The sequence below is a fragment of the Anolis carolinensis genome, chromosome 1 (genome assembly GCF_035594765.1).
Source record: "Anolis carolinensis isolate JA03-04 chromosome 1, rAnoCar3.1.pri, whole genome shotgun sequence".
NCBI classification, from domain to species: domain Eukaryota; kingdom Metazoa; phylum Chordata; class Lepidosauria; order Squamata; family Dactyloidae; genus Anolis; species Anolis carolinensis.
The window spans coordinates 34,560,435-34,580,591 of NC_085841.1; the positions used below are offsets into that span (position 1 = coordinate 34,560,435).

General features: G+C 36.3%; 1 protein-coding gene across 1 annotated transcript in view; it reads left to right on the forward strand.

Moving 5' to 3' along the window:
• Positions 1-20,157, forward strand: part of spata17 (spermatogenesis associated 17) — a 113,982-nt gene that overhangs the window by 26,245 nt on the left and 67,580 nt on the right. Inside the window, exon 6 of the mRNA XM_003215984.4 lies at positions 15,731-15,854. Within this exon, the coding sequence (XP_003216032.3) occupies positions 15,731-15,854 (124 nt within the window). The remainder of the gene's footprint in view (positions 1-15,730; positions 15,855-20,157) is intronic.

The window sequence follows — 20,157 nt, forward strand, 5'->3', positions numbered from 1 at the left end:
AGATATGGAAATAAAACTCTTTGGAAGATAAGCCTTGGGACAGAGGAATATACTTTGTGTATAAATAGTTCTGTAATGTTTGTGCTTTCAGAAGCACTGTTTGAATTTTGATTGTTAAAATTATATTTATTTCCTTATTTTTCTTCCTAATTCCCCCTATTAAAACCATTCTTATGATCTCTAGAAAGATAAATGTCCTGAGTTACTTATGTTAGCAGTTGATGTGCCCTCTGGCTGCCACATCCGTGTGTGTGTGTGTGAGTGTGTATTTCCCAAAGAGTTGTTCATTATTCTGTTGGACATTATTTCAAGAGAATGCTACTAGTGCAAGACAGGCTGTGATCCCTAGAAATTAATGCAGGACTATGTTGGAAACTTTTGCAACTGCTTTTTGGCTTGATCCACTACTGTAGCAAAATGAGGAATATTAAATTGAAGATTATCTATTTCTAGTCCCAAAATAATAGTAAATAAATGTTAATTAAATTACAATTACCCCAAATATTCAATGACGATTTGGTAAAACCAAATAGACAAATGATAGAGAGATTCAAATTTTATACTTTGTTGTATCAACAGGAGTACACTGATTCAGTTGATCTCATAACCACATACAGCAATTTAAAGGCATATAGCACAGTGTTAGAAGAAGAAATATGTATTTTAACACTTATAGAAACAGAAGGAACATTGTCAACCAAATTTGCATCTCAAAGATAAAACCAATGCCACTGCACAATACAAAAATGAAACCTCAGAATAACAATAAATTACATTGACACTTGAATAAGTTTTGTTTTCAACATCTAAACATGGAAAACTTCATTGCTTTATACATTTGTTGAATATATCCTTATCTGAATCATGATGACGAGTATCCCTAAATACATTATTTCTAAATGTGTTGTCAAAGGCTTTCATGGCTGGAATCACAGGGTTGTTGTGTGTTTTTCGGGCCATATGGCCATGTTCCAGAAGGTACCTCACAACCTCTGAGGATGCCTGCCATAGATGTGGGCGAAATGTTAGGAGAGAATACTTCTGGAACATGGCCATATGGCCTGAAAAACACACAACAACCACATTATTTCTAAAGCATTAATGCATTTAACATATGAGAAGATTTTTCAAATTATTGTGGCATTTTACCATTTATAAATATTAATGCCTATTTCACTAACTTTGCCATAGCCTTATTAATTTTCTTCTTTATGTTTCTTTGTCTTTTGGGGTACATTTTCATTCAGTGATGCACATAGCTAATTCCCTATGTAGTTCCATGAACAACTTCCAGCACATTTGATGTATCAGTCTGTTGCAGCAACACCAACAAAGAATCTTGTATCACCTTAAAAGATCAACTCATTTTATCTGATTGCAGCTTTCATAGATTACATTGATGAAGTGGGCTACTGAGAAAGCTTATGCATACCAAATTTTTCTAGTCCATGGACTCTTTTCAATATTTTCATGAAAAATTCAGTACTATCTTTACTTGCTTCTTCCTGTTGAAGAACATAGGGCAGGGATAGAGAGATAAAGCCTAGAAGGAAACAACTGGCTTCTCCTATGATCCCATCAAAAATATTTGGTTTCTTGGATCATGGTCTGCTAAAGCAGGCATGTTTGCCCACCTGTGTCTCTTCAGTCTGAGGTATTGGAGGTATTTACTAGTTATCAGCTAACCTGTATCTTTTTTGAACACACTTCTCATTAACTTACAATCAGGAAAACTGGTGGAATTTATCTTATGGTTGGAAAATACATGATAGGAGCTAGCTGTCATAGTATTTCCAATTTCTATGTATCATTGTGAAAGCTAGGCAGTAAAGGTGACAGGAAGACGTTCAACTCATTTTAGATGTGGTTCTGGAGAAGAGTTCTACAGATGTGTTGGACTGCTAAAATGACCAACAAATGAGAACAAGAGCAAATAATACCTGAACTTGCCTTAGAAGTTACAGTGGCTTAGACTGAGGCTATTGTACTTTGGGCAAGCAACATGATTAATTAGAAATGTCAACAATGTTTGGTAAAGTCAGAGGGAGTAGGAGAGGAGGAAAACGGTATTACGGGTGGATAGATGCAAAGGAATCTATATCTCTTTGCTTGTAAGACCTGAACAGAGCTCTTGATGGAAAATTGTCTTGGATATCTGCCTTTCAGAGTAATATCAAAAATTAAAGCTGTCTTAAAGGGGATTAACAACAGCAATATTCTTGCAGGTGGATTTTAAGTCTAGTTTTTTGCAATTTAAATCCATTGCTTTTTGTTCCAGTCTCCTGAACAGCAGAAAACAAGATTGCTTCACATGCTATATCAAACCCATTTAGGAATTTAAAAAGGGCTGTCATAACACCTCTCCATTTTTATCTCCTACAAACTAAACATACTCAACTCCTTAAGTCATTTCTCATAGAGTATGAGTTCCATGCTCTTTGTCATCTGGACCCCCCACACCTCACCCCCAAACACATCCCATCTAATTAGTATCCTTATTGACCTGACCTGGCCAGGAATGGACTCAGTTTTCCATGGGTCATCTAAGTTCAACAGGATCCAGATTACCCGTGTCTTGTTGGATTTGCCACCAAGAGTCAGCATGTTGTTTTTTTTTTACTTTGTATACATAGGTACACTTCTTGCCTAAGTAGAATTATTTCTCATTGCAAAAATAAAAGTAATAGTACCATTCACTGCAGCATAGAATGGGACTATTACTTTGCAAAGTGTTCATAGGCAGTTTTCCCCATAGCATGTTTCCTTTTAAAGATTAGTCTGTTAAATTAGTCATCTAAAAACATTTCAATCACTTCAAAAGGACTCCTGAATTTAGGATTTTTTAAAAGAAAAAGCTAATTATTTTTAAAGGAAATGAAATATGCCATCTTGGAAGGAGATTTTCATTATCACACAGGACAGCATAACCTCTTCTAAGACTGTGCCTGCTCCAATACTCACATTTATCTTATGGGGGAAAACCTATGCTATATTCAGTTTTGCCCCAATGAAGCTTTGTGTAAACAGAATAAAAAATACCAATTATCAGTTAAGGCCAGAAACCTAATGTGACTCTGGCATTTCAACACCAGTATGATGGAACTTTTCCCCTTCTTCCACAACACTCTCCATGCGTTCCAAAAATGACCTCAGAAAGTTTCACAGTCCTCCTATGCTGGTTTTGGGGGCACACAGGCAGACACCAGCAGGAAAGGGGGAATTACTGAAATCTAATCTTCCAGTGGGGACCCTCAACTCATCTGATTAGTAAATTAAATGTCTTTAGTTGAGTGACAGTTAAACTGAATTGTCATTCCCCTCCCTCAAATGAGTTTGAGATGAAAAGTGAATTTTTTTTAAAAAAAACCCTGGCTTATCAATCTGATTGGTTACATTTTGGACACTAAGCCCACTTTAAATCCAGTTTATGTTTGGCAACATTATGCTGTTAACAGGATGATATCCACATTTAAGTCTGTCCTCAACTCTTATTTGCTGTTGGCAGAAATACTAGACTTGCTGGAAGAGGGACTGTTCTACTAGTTTGGCAAACTGTGTGATCTCATCATCACTAATAAAATCATACTCCAAATTAAAGTCACTATTGGTTTCAGTAAACCTCCTACTTAATGGAACCCTAGCCTATACTGACTTTACTGATAGTTCAGCATCATAATTTAAAAGTGCAAAGCAATGTAACTCTGTTTATGCCTTATTACAGCAGTATCTTAAGCAGAGCCAGTCCAAGGTAATTTTCAAGTGTAGGCGAACAGAAATTTTGCCCCCCCCCAAAAAAAACCAATCACTGAAAAATAAAAGTGTTGGATAAGCAAAAATGTTTGATAATAAGGAGGGATTAAGGAAAAGCCTAAATAAACAACACACTGAAAATGGGAAATCCAGACAGGAAGCAATCAGGGCCAACTAACACCCCCCAACCAAGGATGCCCCCAGGGAGGAAGCCCCACTTGCCTTGCTTCCTAGACTTCCTACAGAGGAGCAGGCTGAGTTGGATGACCCAGTAGTCTGAATCAGTACAACTATTTCTGACAATGTATGTCAGATTTTCTCAAACTGACATTTTCCAGAAGTACTGGACATTCATTACTGCCATCTCTGCCTTGCACATCCATTAGAAAGTGTAGATTCTATATCTCTGCTAAACTAAATAGTTGCATACAGGTGTTAAAACTTTAATCCTCAGGAAAATCTACTTATAAATGAAGGTACTAGGACTTATTTAACAATTTCCCTCCTTTCTCATAAATGGGGCCAAAAGTGGCTCACCTATGAATTAAAACAAGCTCCATAAATTAAAAAGTAACAGTAGAAAATGAACATTCGATTAAATAAGTGTGTATGCATTAAATTAATTCACCCAAGTTAGGTAAGATAAGAAATACTTACTTCACAGGCTTCCCAAAAACCATATTGTCTTCCTAGGCTCCTTTCTGCCGCAGGAGACAAGAGTTTCCTTGATGGCGCCCCCAACAACATGGCGCCACAGGCAAATGCCTAGTTTGCCTGGTGGTAGAACCGCCTCTGATCTTAAGCAAGTATGACATTTCATTATGCATGCCAAATTATATTGTTTCTGTTTTCCTTTATTTAATATTCTTTTTTCCAATATGGGATCTTAGGGCAGCTAACAAAATATATTAGAACACATTTTATCTTTGTATGATCTTTACAGTTTTGACATTGTTGGATTGAACATGCACTTTTTATTTGTTAATTTTACTTTGTTTTAATTATGTTTGTCATTTTAATTGTGTAGTTAATAATGATGATTCAGATTTTGTCATGCTTAGAGTAGACCTACTGAAATAAATTGGACTCACATGACTATTATGTTCCATAAGTTTCATTGAGTTTATTCATGAAATCAGTCAGGACACAGTCCAATGTTTAAATCTTCTTTTAGTGTTGCTCTATTTCAGTATTTTATATTTTTAAAAAACAAATGTAATTGAAGCAGAGGAAAACAAATTTGCTCAGAATATATCCAAATCATATATTTGACTATGTAGAGTTGGATCCAGATTCAATCAAACTTCTTTCACCCACCCGCCGAACGAAGGGGCTTTCTTCCTTTGGCGAAGGCTTGGAGCCAGGGAACAGGAGTCACTTCCCTGGCTCCAGGCCTCCACCAAAGGGAGGGAGAGCCCCTTCGTTGCGCTGGTGCTCCCAACCGCAGGGAGGCCTCTCCGTGGGGACGAGGGCTGGATCGGGAGGTGCTGCAAGTGCCTCCCGATCCAGCCTATGTCCCCACGGAGAGGCCTCCCCGCGGTTGGGACGAGGACTGGATCGGGAGGCGTTTGCAGCGCCTCCCGATCCAGCCTTTGTCCCCATGGAGAGGCCATGGGGACGAGGACTGGATCTGGAGGCATTTGCAGCGCCTCCCAATGCAGCCTTCGTACCCATGGAGAGGCCATGGGGACGAGGACTGGATCGGGAGGCGTTTGCAGCGCCTCCCGATGCAGCCTTCGTACCCATGGAGAGGCCATGGGGACGAGGACTGGATCGGGAGGCGTTTGCAGCGCCTCCCGATCCAGCCTGCGTCCCGCCTGGTAATCCGAGTTATCCGGTTGACCGAGTTGAGGTCCGCCCGTTTAACTCGGACTACCGGGGTTCTACTGTACCTCTTTATTTCCCACAGAGCCAAACTCTCAAGACCAAGAATAATGGATTCAAGTAGCTCCTGTCTCATAAAGTTAGCCACTGCTTGACTCATAGAATCATAGAATAATAGAGTTGGAAGAGACCACGTGGGTCATCTAGTCCAGCCCCCTGCCATGCAGGAAAAGCATAATCAAAGTATCCCTGACAGATGGCCATCCAGCCTCTGTTTAAAAGCTTCCAAAGAAGCTTTATGAGACTGATATTGAATGCAGTTGTTTTATACCTGCAGCTATTGTTGTATTTTACTGATCTTAACCAGGGGGGTTTTGTGATGTTTATGTTGCTTTTTATTGCTTTTGTGTTATTGTCTTTGCACTTATTTATTTTGCGTGTTTGCTTCTTTGAGTGCTTTTTGAGCCGCCCCAAGTCCCTCTGGGAGATGGTGGCAGGGTATAAATAAAATTATTATTATTATCAGCACGACAAGTAATTCCTGGATGTAGATCACTGCATATAGAAGTAGCAACTTGCCAGAATAGCAACATCTGGGCAGGATGAGTAGCAACAAAGTTGCCATTCCTAATGTCCCACCCCTTAAAATTATTATTCAAGAAAGCTAACAACAGGGCCAATTCTGACTGAATCCAAAATGGACTGTGTTTATCAGGTAATATTACTATTAGGAACATGACGATCAAAAGGAATATAAAGTTTTGTTTCCAAAGCCCTGTTAGATTTATATTGTAAGAGCAGAAGGGATGTTGTTTAGATTATTTTCTTATTCCTTCATCCTACCCCTTTAAACAATTGGAAGCACCAGTAATATGTGTGTGGGGCCCAGACGTTTCTGTCTTTGGACCACAACAATTTGCTTTCCTGTACATCTTATTTTTGTATTTTTTTACTGTAAATAGTGCTACGTAAAATTATACAAACGTTCAGAACATTTTCCATTGGTAACACATGTTTACATTCTTCCTCCTTTTTCTCCCTCCCCTCCCCTCCCCTCCCCTCCCCAGGAACAGTTTACAAATTTTCTATATTTATTACAATTGTTCGATCATGAGTATAATCTTGTTTAATTCCTTATATTTGTCTTTCCTCTTTATTCTGTAAATTAAATCCTTCCATTTTGCCTCCCATGTCTTTCTGATTTGGCCTTTTCTATAGTAACTTTTCCTTTCGTTAATGTAGTCTTGGATGAGGTAGTCTGCTAAATATTTATACCATGTTTTAATGTCCCATTTATTTTGATCCTTCCAGCCTAAAGGGACTGAGGCTTTAATTGCATCTAACATATAATTTATTAATTGTTCCCATTTTTTTAGTTCCCCCTTCACCTTCAATTTTCTGGAGGAAAAATTGTCTCTTGTTCCAATCTATTTTTTATTCCTAATAGCTCCTCCATTTCTTTCTTAATTGTTTTGTGGAACTTTTGTATTTTTTCTCAATCCCACCACATGTGGATGTATGTTCCGGTTTTCCCGCAGTTGTGTCAACATTGTTTTGGGGTGGTTCTGCTTATATGGGCTAGTTGCACAGGCGTTCTATACCATTTTGTCTGGATTTTGTGTTGCATTTCCTTTATCTTTAAATGTTTTATTTTATTAATTGAATTTTTCCAATTGTCTTTCTCTCTCTCATTACAACCTAGTTCCTCCTTCCAGATTTCTGTCAAGGTATTTTTTAGTATTGTATAGTTTTCCTGTGATTATTTTGTAAATGTATCCCATGGTTCCTTTATCTTTATCTACTTTCCATTTTATTATTTTATCAAGATCTATCTCTGGGATTTCCTTACTCTTCCATTCTGTTAACTTTTTAGATAACCCTCTCCATTAATAACCAATTTCCATGACCACACTTATCTTTTAGCTCCTCCCATTGCATTACTGTTCCATCAGGTTTCAGTATGTCCTGGATCTTTGTTATGCTGTGTTGTTCCAATTTCTTTAACATGTATAACTGGGGATTTCTATTCTCTATGGATCCTATTGGGAACATATCTATTTTATTTATTTTAAGTTTATCTTGCCATTTTTCCCAGCATGTCATTGTTGAGGTCAAAATACCTCCTTTTATGTTTTTTAATTCTCTTTTTCCCATTTTCCCCATTAAACACTATCCATATTCCCATCCATTCGTTAATTTCCCTTTTGGGCTAGCCAATGCCCAGTTCGAGTAGCCTGGCCAATTGGCAAGCTTCGAAATAATTTTGGAGGCAAGGTGCTCCCCAGCCTCCATTATCCTGTGAACTGAAGAATATTGAATTTGAAATTCTATTTTTGCTAGAGCCAATTATCCATGTTTTATTGAATTATCCCATTTTTTCATTATTTTAGGGGGGATACTAAATGGGAGAGTTTGGAATAGATGCAAGAATTTAGGTAGTATCATTTTGCATGCTTTAAACCTAGTTGTAATGTCCCAGTTCCATTTTTTTCCATTCGTTAATTTGTTTACTTACTTTTTTCCATAATTGGTTATAATTTGTCTGAATTATATTATTTAGGTTTTTAGGGATGTAAATGCCAAATATTTTAACTTCTTTCCCCCCCAATTTCACCCCTAGGATAGATTGAACTTCTTTCAGCTCCTTCCAATTTAGGTTTTTATGTAAAATTTCAGATTTTTCAATATTGATGGCGAAACCTGAAATCTTTTTGAATTTTTAAATTATTTTTGTTACTGCCTTTACAGATTCCTTTATTCCGCCTATAAGGACTACTGCGTCATAAATTAATTTTTATTTCTTCTCTATCCATCTTATACCCTATTATATTTTTATCTGACCTAATTAGATTGGCTAAAGGTTCTATCGCTAAGGTGAAGAGTAGTGGAGAGAGATGGCAACCTTGTTTGGTTCCGCTTTTGATTTTAATGGTTCTTGAATTAGATCCATTTATTATAACCTCCACTTGATTTTCTTTATATAATTCTGTAATTATTCCACGCATCTTTTCCCCCATATTACACTCCTCACATAATTTGACTAAATAATTATGATTTATCATATCAAATGCTTTGTAAACATCTAGTTTTATTAGGAGTAATTTTGCTTTCTCTCTTGTTGCGTGATCAATTACATTAAGAATATTTCTGATTGGGTCAGCAATTGTTCTTTTTTAAATAAATACATACCGGTCTTCCTCAATTAATGTGGGCATTATCTTTTTCAATCTATTTGCTATAATTTTCGTGAATATTTTATAGTCTACGTTGCATAAAGTAATTGGTCTGTAGGAGTTCAGATCATGTTCCTCCTTATTTGGTTTTAGAATTGTTATAATTTCTGATTTTTCCATGTCTCTGGGATTGTTTTAGTTTCAATAATTTTGTTATATAATATTAGTAGATTAGGGGTAACTTCCTCTTGGAAGATTTTATAAAAATTTGTAGTAAGCCCATCCGGTCCTAGTGAGGAGTTAATTTTTAAGTTTTTTATTACCATCTCTACTTCCTTACTAGTTATATCTGTGTCCATTTCTGCTTGGGAATCAGGGTCTGATTTTTTATTGAATAATCCCTGTGATCTCTCTACCTTTTTGTACATATAGAGCTTTTTGAAATAATTTGCCATTATTTCCTTTAGGTCTTCCTCCCTTGTTTTTATTTGACCTCTCTCATCTTTCAGTTTAATTATCTTTGTTTTCCCTTGTTTCTTTTTTAGAAGACTAGCTAGCTTCTTTGTGTTATTGATAGAGTTCACCTGAAAGTCGTTTTTGACCTAGATGTATTTCTTTGTGGCTTCGATTTCCTCAAGGTTTTCTAGTTGTTTTTTCTTCTCTCTCCAATTCTCTTTATTTCCCAATGTTTGGTCTTTTTGAAATATTTGAAGTGCTGCTGCTTCTTCCATTCTCAATTTTCTTACTCTTTCTTTCTCTCTTTTATTTATGCCCTTCTCAATTGTGATATATTTTCCTCTGATTACTGCCTTAAAGGCATCCGAAACTATATTTTCATTAATTCCCGGGTTTCTATTCAGACTGAAATATTGAGTAATTTGGTCTTTTATCTCTTTTCTATCTCTTTCTTTATAGGAGACTTTCGGATTGAATTTCCATTTTTTTTCTGTGTCTCTGTTATAACTTCCCAATTTTAAATATAGAGGTAAATGATCTCCTGGCCATTGTTTGCCCACTTGTATTTCTTTTATTGGCATTACATTATTAATTCCTACCAGAAAATAATCTATAGTAGTGAAGGTTGAATGTCTATGTGAGGAAAAGTTAGGGATGTCCGAATTTTCCCCTATTCTATTATTAGCATCTATTAGGTTCCACTTTCTGAAATTTATTTTGCAATTCCCTCCTGACTTCCCTGTTAATTTGCTCTTCGTTTTTTTTGTACAATTGAAGATTCTGGTCCCCACCTACTATTATATCTCCTGCCGCATGTTTTCCTATTTTTGCACAGATTTTGTTTATGAAATTGACTTGTTTCTGATTAGGGGCATACACGCTTGCTATGGATACCTGGGTGTTGTTTATTTTACCAATTATCATTATAAATCTACCTTCAGTGTCTTTAATGACCTTTTCTAATTCAAAATTTAGGTTATCCTTTATGAGTATTGCCACCTCTCTGGATTTACTTGTACCCCTTGATTCAAATTGTAGTTCCCAGTTTCTATTGTTTAGCCATTTTGATTTATCCTTTTTGTGTGTGTGTGTTTCCTGTAATAAGACCAGGTGTTCTTGATTTTCCTTTAACATTTTGGATAGTTTGTGTCTTTTAACTGGTGTCGAAAGACCATTTGTATTTACTGACATAATATTTAGCTCATCCATCATACTTGATTTGTTCTTTTAGCTGTGTCCTTATGATTTTGTTAATCAATGTTCCTTCTCTATTCTTAGCTGTTCCCTCCCGTTTGTCCCATACCCCCCACACCATCCGTACCCCTCTTCCCCCTCTGGATTCTGATTCTCCCCCCCTGTACTTTGTTGCTGAAGCTTATTGCTTTCTGCTCCCTTTCTCCCTCTTTCTGCCTATGATACACCTCTTGATCTACCCACTTTTGCCTCTACTTACATCAGGGGCATGATAGTGAATGGGTAAAAACCGAAAGGGGACATGTGAAATCAAATCTCCACCTCGAAGGGTGAACTTTTCTCTGTGTTGCTGGAAAAGAAGATTCCAAATATAGACCCTCCATGTGGCTTCAGGGATGTACTTGCAAGGAACATAGCATTGCCGTGGATTAGTTGTAGAACTGAAAGCCCATCTACACAGGCCATATATCTCAGAGCTGACCTGGAAGTGGATACTCCTGATCACTACTGGAGGAATACACACAACCAACCTTCTCAAAGGCTGGCAGATGTCAGCACTGTATGACACCTAGTCAATGCAGCAATAAAAGGAGTCCAAATAGCTCAGTGGTGCCAAACTCAGTTTGGTACTGCTGAACAGCCACCCTTACCATCTCTCTCATCTCTCTGCTTTAGCAGCAACCACCAAGCACAAAATTTCTATTGATCATTGCTCATCATATCTACAGACACTAGCAAGAACTGCAGAAAGACTCAGGAGAGAAGGTGGAGTAAAGGAGGAATAGCCCTCTCCTTGACTCTCCATTCTCAGCCTCAGTAGGCACAATGAGCAATAACCACCAGCAATTTTGTACCTGGTGGTCACCACTAAGCCAAGGACATGAGGAGGACAGCAAGTGCAGTCCTTCCAAGTCTGGGGAAAGCAGGATGGCCATGGAACTATAACCAGCCCAACCGTTTGCACTGCCACAAAGTGCAGGTGAGCTTTGGGGAAAGCGCCGGAGCATCCCCTACTTTGTTTAAAGAGGGGCAAAGCCAAATTCAGTGGCCTTAGTAGGTATTTGGGTAAATTGGCCCAATGTATCATGTGGTCAACGCTGGCTCTTCAGCTTAGAAATGGAAATGAGTACCACCCCCCAGAGTCGGACACGACTAGACTTAATGTCAAAGGGAAACCTTTACCTTTTTATCATGCGAGTCCATCATTCACTCTTTCCCTGCCTCATTTGGCTTGTGTAGATGCATTCCTAGTCAATATAGTGACTTGTTGGATTAAGATTCTTCTTAAGCTTTTTTTGCACTGAGAAAATGGAAAATGAACTTGTAATGCTATATTATATATAGTGTAATATTAAAAATGCAGATTGGAATCAATGTAAGAAGAACGGATTTTTGACTAACAGTTTTCAAAGAGTAATATTTATCAACAGATAGTAACCACTCAGAAGTGAAGTTTCATAATAAATTTGTATATTATTATATGATACATCTTAACACAAGTAATTAATACACATAAAATTTTCTAAATTGTAGTACTAAATTCAGAAAATATTACAATTATAGTGAAGCTTGTGTTAAAATTACTTTTGATGCTTCTATATTTAATTCCTTGATTTAACTCAGATTATATTTATGTAGATTTTTCCCTTCTGTCTTGTTCACCATCTACTTATGTTTGAACAATTCTAATATATAATCATTGTTGAGGAAAAGCTGGAGAGTATGTATTGGGAAACAGAATGAAGAACTTGTAAACATACATTCTTAGCTGTTTTATCAGCTTCTTTCAGTGACACAGGCTGACCAGACAGATTGGCTACAAAAAAAGAATAATTACTAAATAGGGGACATGTGCACCAATGTTGACAGGTGTAATTGGTTAAAAAACTTGAGAATGTATGTTTATTTATGTTTAATAATGTGGTTGTGAAAATGCTTATTTACTCACATTTCACGGCTCTGCGATCTGCTCCTTAAGGACAAAGAAATGTCACCGATCTCTCCCCACTCCTAGTTCTTTGTCAAAAGTGGACACAGTTAATGAGGTTGGTTTGGTTCAGCACAAATTCTCAGACACAGATAGAGATCCTTTCAATGGAAACAAATTTGTTTGGCTTTACCAGGTTACTTAGTGATTAATAATAGCCTTCTGATGCAGGTCAGCAAGGTCAGTGTGCCCCTTTGCCAACACAATCTAAAATGCACAGCAAGTCCAGGTTTGCAGGCTCAGAGGCCTCCAAACACTATGCATAAAGTAAAAGAGGCTATTTTCCAACTTCTTTTTTCATATTAATAAGCAATTTTCTAGAGAAGTGTGGCAAAATGGGGGCCATGCCACTCTAAGTAATTCATTTATTTTGCAATTTAATCTTATGTTGGGAAAAAAATTACACTGCTGCAAAAGCATAGCATGGTGATTTTTAAACGTCAGTATGTTTCATAAGTAACCTTGTATGAAATATTGTATTAGAAACCTTTAACTGTAAATGGCAACAAAAAAGAATATATCCAGGAACTGAAAGAGAACAATACATCTTCTACTATCTTTAATTTATTTCAGCTTTGTTCTACTTTTGCCTTGTACATTTGAAAGGAAAATGTGTGTGATTTACTGAAGCCACTTTATTTTGTGGTATGAATTAATATTTAGTAAGAAAAGAAAAGAAAGAACAGGCAGCATCCAGATTTTTGGCAAAAAGTGTTATATATCTAAAATACATTTATGACCACATTACCTTTTGGGTGCACTTTATATTCCACTACAATATTAAAAGTAGCTAAGACTGCAATGGACTAGAAATGCTCCAGTCTTTGGACAGCAAGTTGACGAATTGTCATATGGTCCTAATGATTGTCTGGATAGCTCTGTCATGGAATAGAACCCACAGTTGCTAGGCTTCTCAGAAGCCTGATGCCTTTTTAAAGCAAGTTGATTTTAGAGTTTCTCTTGTATTCAGCCTTTTCACCTTACTGGACCTTTTCATCTTCTTGCACAAATCTTCCACCACTGCTGCTCTCTTGGTGACTATGTATATGGAGATACATAAAACACTGGTGTTTTTAATTCACATTCATAACCTCAGCTCTCTTGAACAGAATGACTGAGATCTAAAGGGCTATATATGGTGTTTCAGATGAATAGATTTTCTCGGATATACCTTTCTGTTCTTTGTCCTTCAGGAATGTTAGTCATACAACTTTTGAGGTTGTATGCAATGTGGCATAGCAGAATGTAGACAAGGGAAAACGGTAATATGCTCCCACTTCTGTGCATGCAGAAGTGTTTTCTCTTTTTGAGTGGGTTTCATAGCTCCTTACTGGAGAATATCATACCATACTAGAAACAAAAAAGGGCAATTAAAACGTATGTGTGGTTTTATGTGGGTCCTTGGTTTGATTGTGGTTTGATGGATCACAGTGGATACCAAAATCCATGCATGCTTAAGTCCCATTATATATACCATGGTGGAGTAAAAATGTCTCCCTTATATAAAATGGCATAATCACACATTGCTTTTTGGATTTTTAAAAACATATTTTCAAGTAATTGATGGTTGAATCTGTGGGTACAGAATCTGTGGATACAGAAGGCTGACTGTACTTGATTGACTTGTGAATTGTACCTGCTCATATTTAATTCATTTGGAATATATAGAGGTATTACAAATATTTACCCTACAGGAACTGAATTTTTTTCTATGCTGTATTTTATGTAAGGTATGCAGAAAAAGGTCAGAACTTTCCTAATTAGCATTTATTAAATCTCCATACATCACTGAACAAAATTTATGTCTTTCATATGCAAGGTTAATTTGAATTAGCTGTTTCTTAATACCAATAACAACAAATGTTAATCAAGCCAACGTCTATGTGTGTTTGCATGTAGGGGAAGGGGATTACCCTAATGCATTGTTGTTGTTAATACTACCGAATATCTAATCTCTGAAATAGTTTTAATTACGCTTCAGTGACATTTCAGTATAACTTAATAAAATAGCATTTACAAGATAGAAAATTTCAGCAGTGTTTCTTTTGACTATTTTTTTTTTGAAAACCTATAGGCTTGGTCTTTGTTTTTCACATATTATTATTTCTTGCTTGTTGTTGTTGCTATTGTTGTGTGCCTCCAAATAATTTCCAGCTTATGGTGACCCTAAGGCAACTCCATCAAGGGGCTTTCTTGTCAAGCTTTGTTCAGAAAGGGTTGGCAAATGCTTTCGTCTGAGTTTTAGTGTGTGTGACTTTTATAAGGTCACCCAGCAGGTTTCTGTGATTTAGCAGGGATTTGATCTCTGGTGTGTCACAGTTGTAGTCCAACTCTCATACTATCATGCCACACTGGCCCTTTATTTCTGCTTATCCAATAATACCTACTTTGCTAATAGCTGCTGACCAAGGCTTCTTGAGATATCTTCTCTGTTTCTGCTAAGATCTGTTACTTCTTTATGGCACTCTCCCAAATGGTGTGCAGTAGTTTTTAAGCTTTACAGAAGTGCTGTTTAGGAAACAGCCCATGGACCAGTTCTGGTCTCTGAACCATTGGTTGTTGGTCCCTGGTGAGTTTTCATGAATAAAAGGAACCGTTCCAGCCAATGCCCACAACTATGGTACCAGTGCTCAACATAGTGGGGGGAAATCCTAATTTCACACATCAAATAGCTTAGGATGCATTGCTCTATATAATATTTATTTATAAACTATACATGTTGATATCAATTTCTCTGAACATACAACTAAAACTTCCAATGTATTCACAGTGGTTGAAATACTCGGATATGATGCTCCAAATGATGATGGAATGGTAAATATTGTCAGTGGAGAGGTGATAAACTACCCATTTATTTTAATGGCTGCAAATCTTCACCATGTTGTGTTGATATTTGCTCATCTCTACTGCATATGTCTTTCATAAATAAATCTCTGTCTTTATGCTCAAGGATTAAAACTTTGCTTCATTATTCTGAGTTGGTGAAACTTGAATGAGTCTTATATAGTCAGTCTGAGAACTAAACATTTTGTTAAACCAGACAAAAGGATATCAGTTAATGTTTCCTTGCTCGCCTATCAAATTCCCAAGTCTCACTTGCTGGCTGAATCATTAAAAAAAGATCAGTTATAATGCTTTGATAGAAAGCATCTTTAATACTTTTGTTCTAGCAGTACGGGTCTTGCATTGCTAACTATGTCAAGCAGACCCTGATGTTGTTATGTTCAGTAAACAGTGGACGATGCCAGTGTATCATTTGTAAGGAAGCTGGGCTGTGAAAGAATTTCGAAAGCATTTGCATATTTTTCATGCTGGCCCTCTAATCAATTAAATTATTTCAATGCAGGAAAGAACTGGAGGAGTTTGCTGAGATGAAGGAGAAAGAGGAGGCAAAAAAAGCTCTTGAAAGGGAAGAAAGGAAAAAGGATTACCTAGCCCGAAAGATGCATTACCTCCTTAGCACTGAGCAGGTTGGTGTACCTGTCCCTGACAGCTCATGCAAACCACTGGGGCCCCTAGCTTGACAGAGATAAACTAGCAGGCTGAATGGGACATGACTTGTTGAAAAGATATCACAAAGACACTACTTCGAGTTCAATTTAGTGCATTTCTATAGGCGAGAGCAGGTACCATGACTGCTGCATGACAGCGGTTTCATAGTGGCAGCATCAGCATGGCTCGCAGAAAGAGTACAAGTCAGCAGTTTGATCTGCCACTGTGATAACACAACACGAAGGGCATAACCTCACTTTAAAAACTCATTTTGACTGGCTTATTGTTGTGTTGTCTGACTTGTCAAGAACTAACAAGTTATTAAGCCAAGGAGGGGTTTCATTTTTTCTGTTTTAATTGAGCTAATGTTTGGATCAGAATTACGTTCCTTTGCTGTACTGTGAAATAGACTGTGAGGTATTAGTTGGAAACTTTCTAAGAAAGTCTTTCTTTCTGGATCAGCAAATTCACCTGGATTGCATTCTGACGGCCATTGCTCTCAAATATATTCCGAGTGATCTATTTATTCTTCTCAGAATATTTGTTTGAATTCCAAAGAGCTCTGTGGTAAGACAGGTGTTCTCCCTTTTAATCCCTACTTATGAACATCCATGTAAATAAGTCTTTGTTTGCCTTTACTAAGTGTCTATTTATATGAACATCCATAAAGGAAATGTAAGCAGAATTATTTCAACATTGTAGGTATATTTTTATTTATGCTTAGATTTTTTAGAATTGGTCACATCTTCACTTTTTTCTTAACAAGTGTCAATATTTCAGTCAGAGATCAAGGACAATGCCATAGAAAATTTAGTCCTTTCTTTTTTCTGTCACATCAATCATGAATAAGCAATTCTGGAATTTGTTTACCTAAGCTACTTGGCAATTAATTATGAAAAAGTGAACTGATTAGTGGAAATTAGTTATTTTAATTGTAAATTTAGTAAAATCAAGGTTTGTTTGTGAAGAAACAGATGAAAAGACTAATTAGTGCATGGATATTATTACAAATGAATTATTCATCTAATTCCAGAAAGAGTACATTGAGAAAAATCTCCCAGGGGGAAGACCTCACATTGTTTTAAAACTTTGACTAAAATATATTGCAAAGAGGTTTTAAAATTGGTTTTAGTCAGGATAGCACAGAGAAATGTTTAAGATTACATTGTAAACTAAATATATCTTGTCCTCATGATTGCAGAGAAAGTTTTCAAATATCAACCTATTTGCAACCCTTTTTGGTACTACATGTGTAAACGTCATGCTTATTTTTAAAATATCAAGCAGTCATTGAAATATTATTGAGACTTAGTGTTTTAAGCTTCAGAACTTCACAATGCACAAATGTCATTGCCGAATTGCCTTGATTTTACATGCACAATCAGGGTAATGCAAATATTATGCAAATAATTCTTTTTTAAAAGACATATTCAAATGTACAGATTTCCTGCATCCCTAATATGTTACACTTTCAAAAAGTCTAATGCTGGTATAAAACTTAACATAGAAAGAAGTTATAAATAGAATCGGGATGGTATTTTGATTAAAACTCGGGTTGCTAGTGGATGATGCCTGGAGAAATAAATGACAAGCTCTAAAACTTTATCCTTATGAAATATTGAGCTTTTAATCAACGTTCTTCGTTTATCGGTGGTTTCAATAACTAGACAAGTAACACCTAACACATCTAAAGCCTTCCTTTGTTTGAAGAAAATTCTTTCTTCATGATCCCTATAATTATGAAGAAACCTGCTGTAGAATCTGTGCCGATGTTTCCCAGTCATAAATTATGTTATCTGCTCCACCTACTGGTTGCCTTGAGCAAAAGAGCTGACTGTGAATTATAAAGTTTCATTTTCCACACATTGTTTCTGTTGTGACTGAAATGTGAAAGAGGGCATTTTATCCCTGTTTAATTGTTTTTATTTTCAGAAAAGGGTAAACAATCCTTTTTTATTAACCAAGTTATCTCCTTTTTTCAAACCAGTCCTTTTATTTCACATAATTTTTCATGCCTACACAAGGATATTTTGCAAGACCAAATGGCATTATTATTTCTGCTTTCAAAAAATCTGGTCATAATATTGTAAAACAAACCAAGAACATGAAAAAGATGTAATTTTTTTTAAAAAACACACATTAAACTAAAGTGGGATACACTACAGTAGTCTGTCATAGGGCATCTCTTTAATCTGAGGACTTTTGAAAAACATGACTAAATCCCTGTCATTTAGTATCATACCTTTTTGTCTGCCAAATCTTAGCAAGAAAAAGTACAATAAGCTGAAAGTGATATGTTCACACATCAACTTGTAATAAATGCTGTTTAGACAGCCTGCAAATTTTTAGTCTTTGAGCAACAAATAATATAACTTTATTTACACTAATATTGCATCACAATGACTGTTTATGTTCTTATAAACATTTTGCTTTAATTTTGCTTTAAAATTGTTTCATAATCTTGAAGTTGCTTCTTTATTCCGAGTTGTGGGGAAAAAATAGGATGTTTTGCCCACTTGCAGGAAATCAGTTATCTGGTTAAAATAATAAATGTTGACATTGCAATCAGAACATGGAACAAAATGTTAAAATGTCAACTAGGATAACATGTTCCATGGATACCTTCTCCAGAATTTTTAATTTGTTATCAATTTGCCTTTATTAATTTTGTTTTGCCTTAAGCACAGGTTTAATATTAGATTCAGAAAGAGCTAAGTATTCCGTTGCAACGGTGTTGGCTGCTACTTGTCAAAAACTGTAGACAAAGATGATGTGTCCGCACCATTTTCCGCTTTTTACACAACTCAATAAAAATAATAATGACTTTGTCCTTGAAATGCAATTTGGTGATACAGTTTTATGGTATGAAGCAGAAGCAAATATAGCTATAATCCATAAGATATAATAGATTTCCTCAGAATTTTTTTTGAAAGTCTGGAGGATTTGAGGAGAAAAATAGCTACTACTGAACCCTGATACAGCTTTAGTTGCATGGCTTATGCTCTCATAGCTAATATTAAACAAATGCCAAATAAAATAAAGTAACCCAGTTTGGCTGTCTTTGGTAGGAATAAAGCTGTGTCTTATCTTATGTAGAAATAAAACTTTGTTATTTCATGGCAGAAATATAGGGTGAATGACATAAGTCCAACATTATGGGGAGTGATCCCAAGAAAACAAAATACATTATAGTAAATGTAACCCAGATTCTGAAATTTATATTGAAGGTATTGAGGTTATCATGCCCCAAAAAGAACACTTGATAAGAAACAGGATGGTTTGGACAGGGGAAAGTTAATCTATATATAAGAAAAAAGTATCACATGGAATAAAAGATGAACAGTTGCCTTGTGGGAATTATCAATTATTGAAAAAATATTATCATTTTAAAATATTTTATAATATATTTATCATAAAAGGTGTTATTTGGTATATGCTTATCATAGCTCTGAATATCTGCAGGGATGAGAACTACGGTGCCTTTTATAGTTTAGAATGAGACTACAGGTGATGCTTTCTCCGGATCCCATCCATGGAGTAGTTTAGAGTAATCTGAAAACTCCCAGCCACATAGGCAGTACCAGTTGTGTGGGTTCTGAACCTAAAACCAACCAGCTAGAAACAGAAGACAATCTTGTGATGGGGATTCATGTGATTAGCCCCATCCGCATGCTTATGTGTTTTTAAACATTACAGCTGTGTTCTTATCTGAATTTGCAGGGACAATGGCTCCTACAGCAGACAAGATAAAAAATAGAATGTGTACCCTCACGGACACTGAGCAAGCTAGAACCAACCAATTAAGGGAGGGACCATAGAAATGGTAGTACCAGATTAATATATGAAAGCTGAAGTTCAAGGGGACTAAGGGTACATCTTCACTGTAGAACTAATGTAGTTTGGGAGATGTAGTTTTGTGCAATATTTTGCCTTCTCTGCCGAATAGTGCTGGTACTTCACCAAACTACAATTCTTGTTACTCAGCATTGAGTAAGGACAGTTAAAATTGCTTCAAACTGTATTAATTCTACAGTGTTATGTATGGGATTCACTGTAAATGCCTTAACCATATGAGAACGTTTGAATCATAATGTGAGGTCTCAGTTACAGTTTTTCATTATTAACTCAATAAGCAAGATATTAATGAACACCTCAACACACAGTAGGTTAGAGCTACCTGCCTCTTGGGGCCTTCCACACACACCATATATAACCCAGAATATTAAGGCAGATACTCCACAATATCTGCTTTGAACTAGGTTATCTGAGTCCACACTGCCA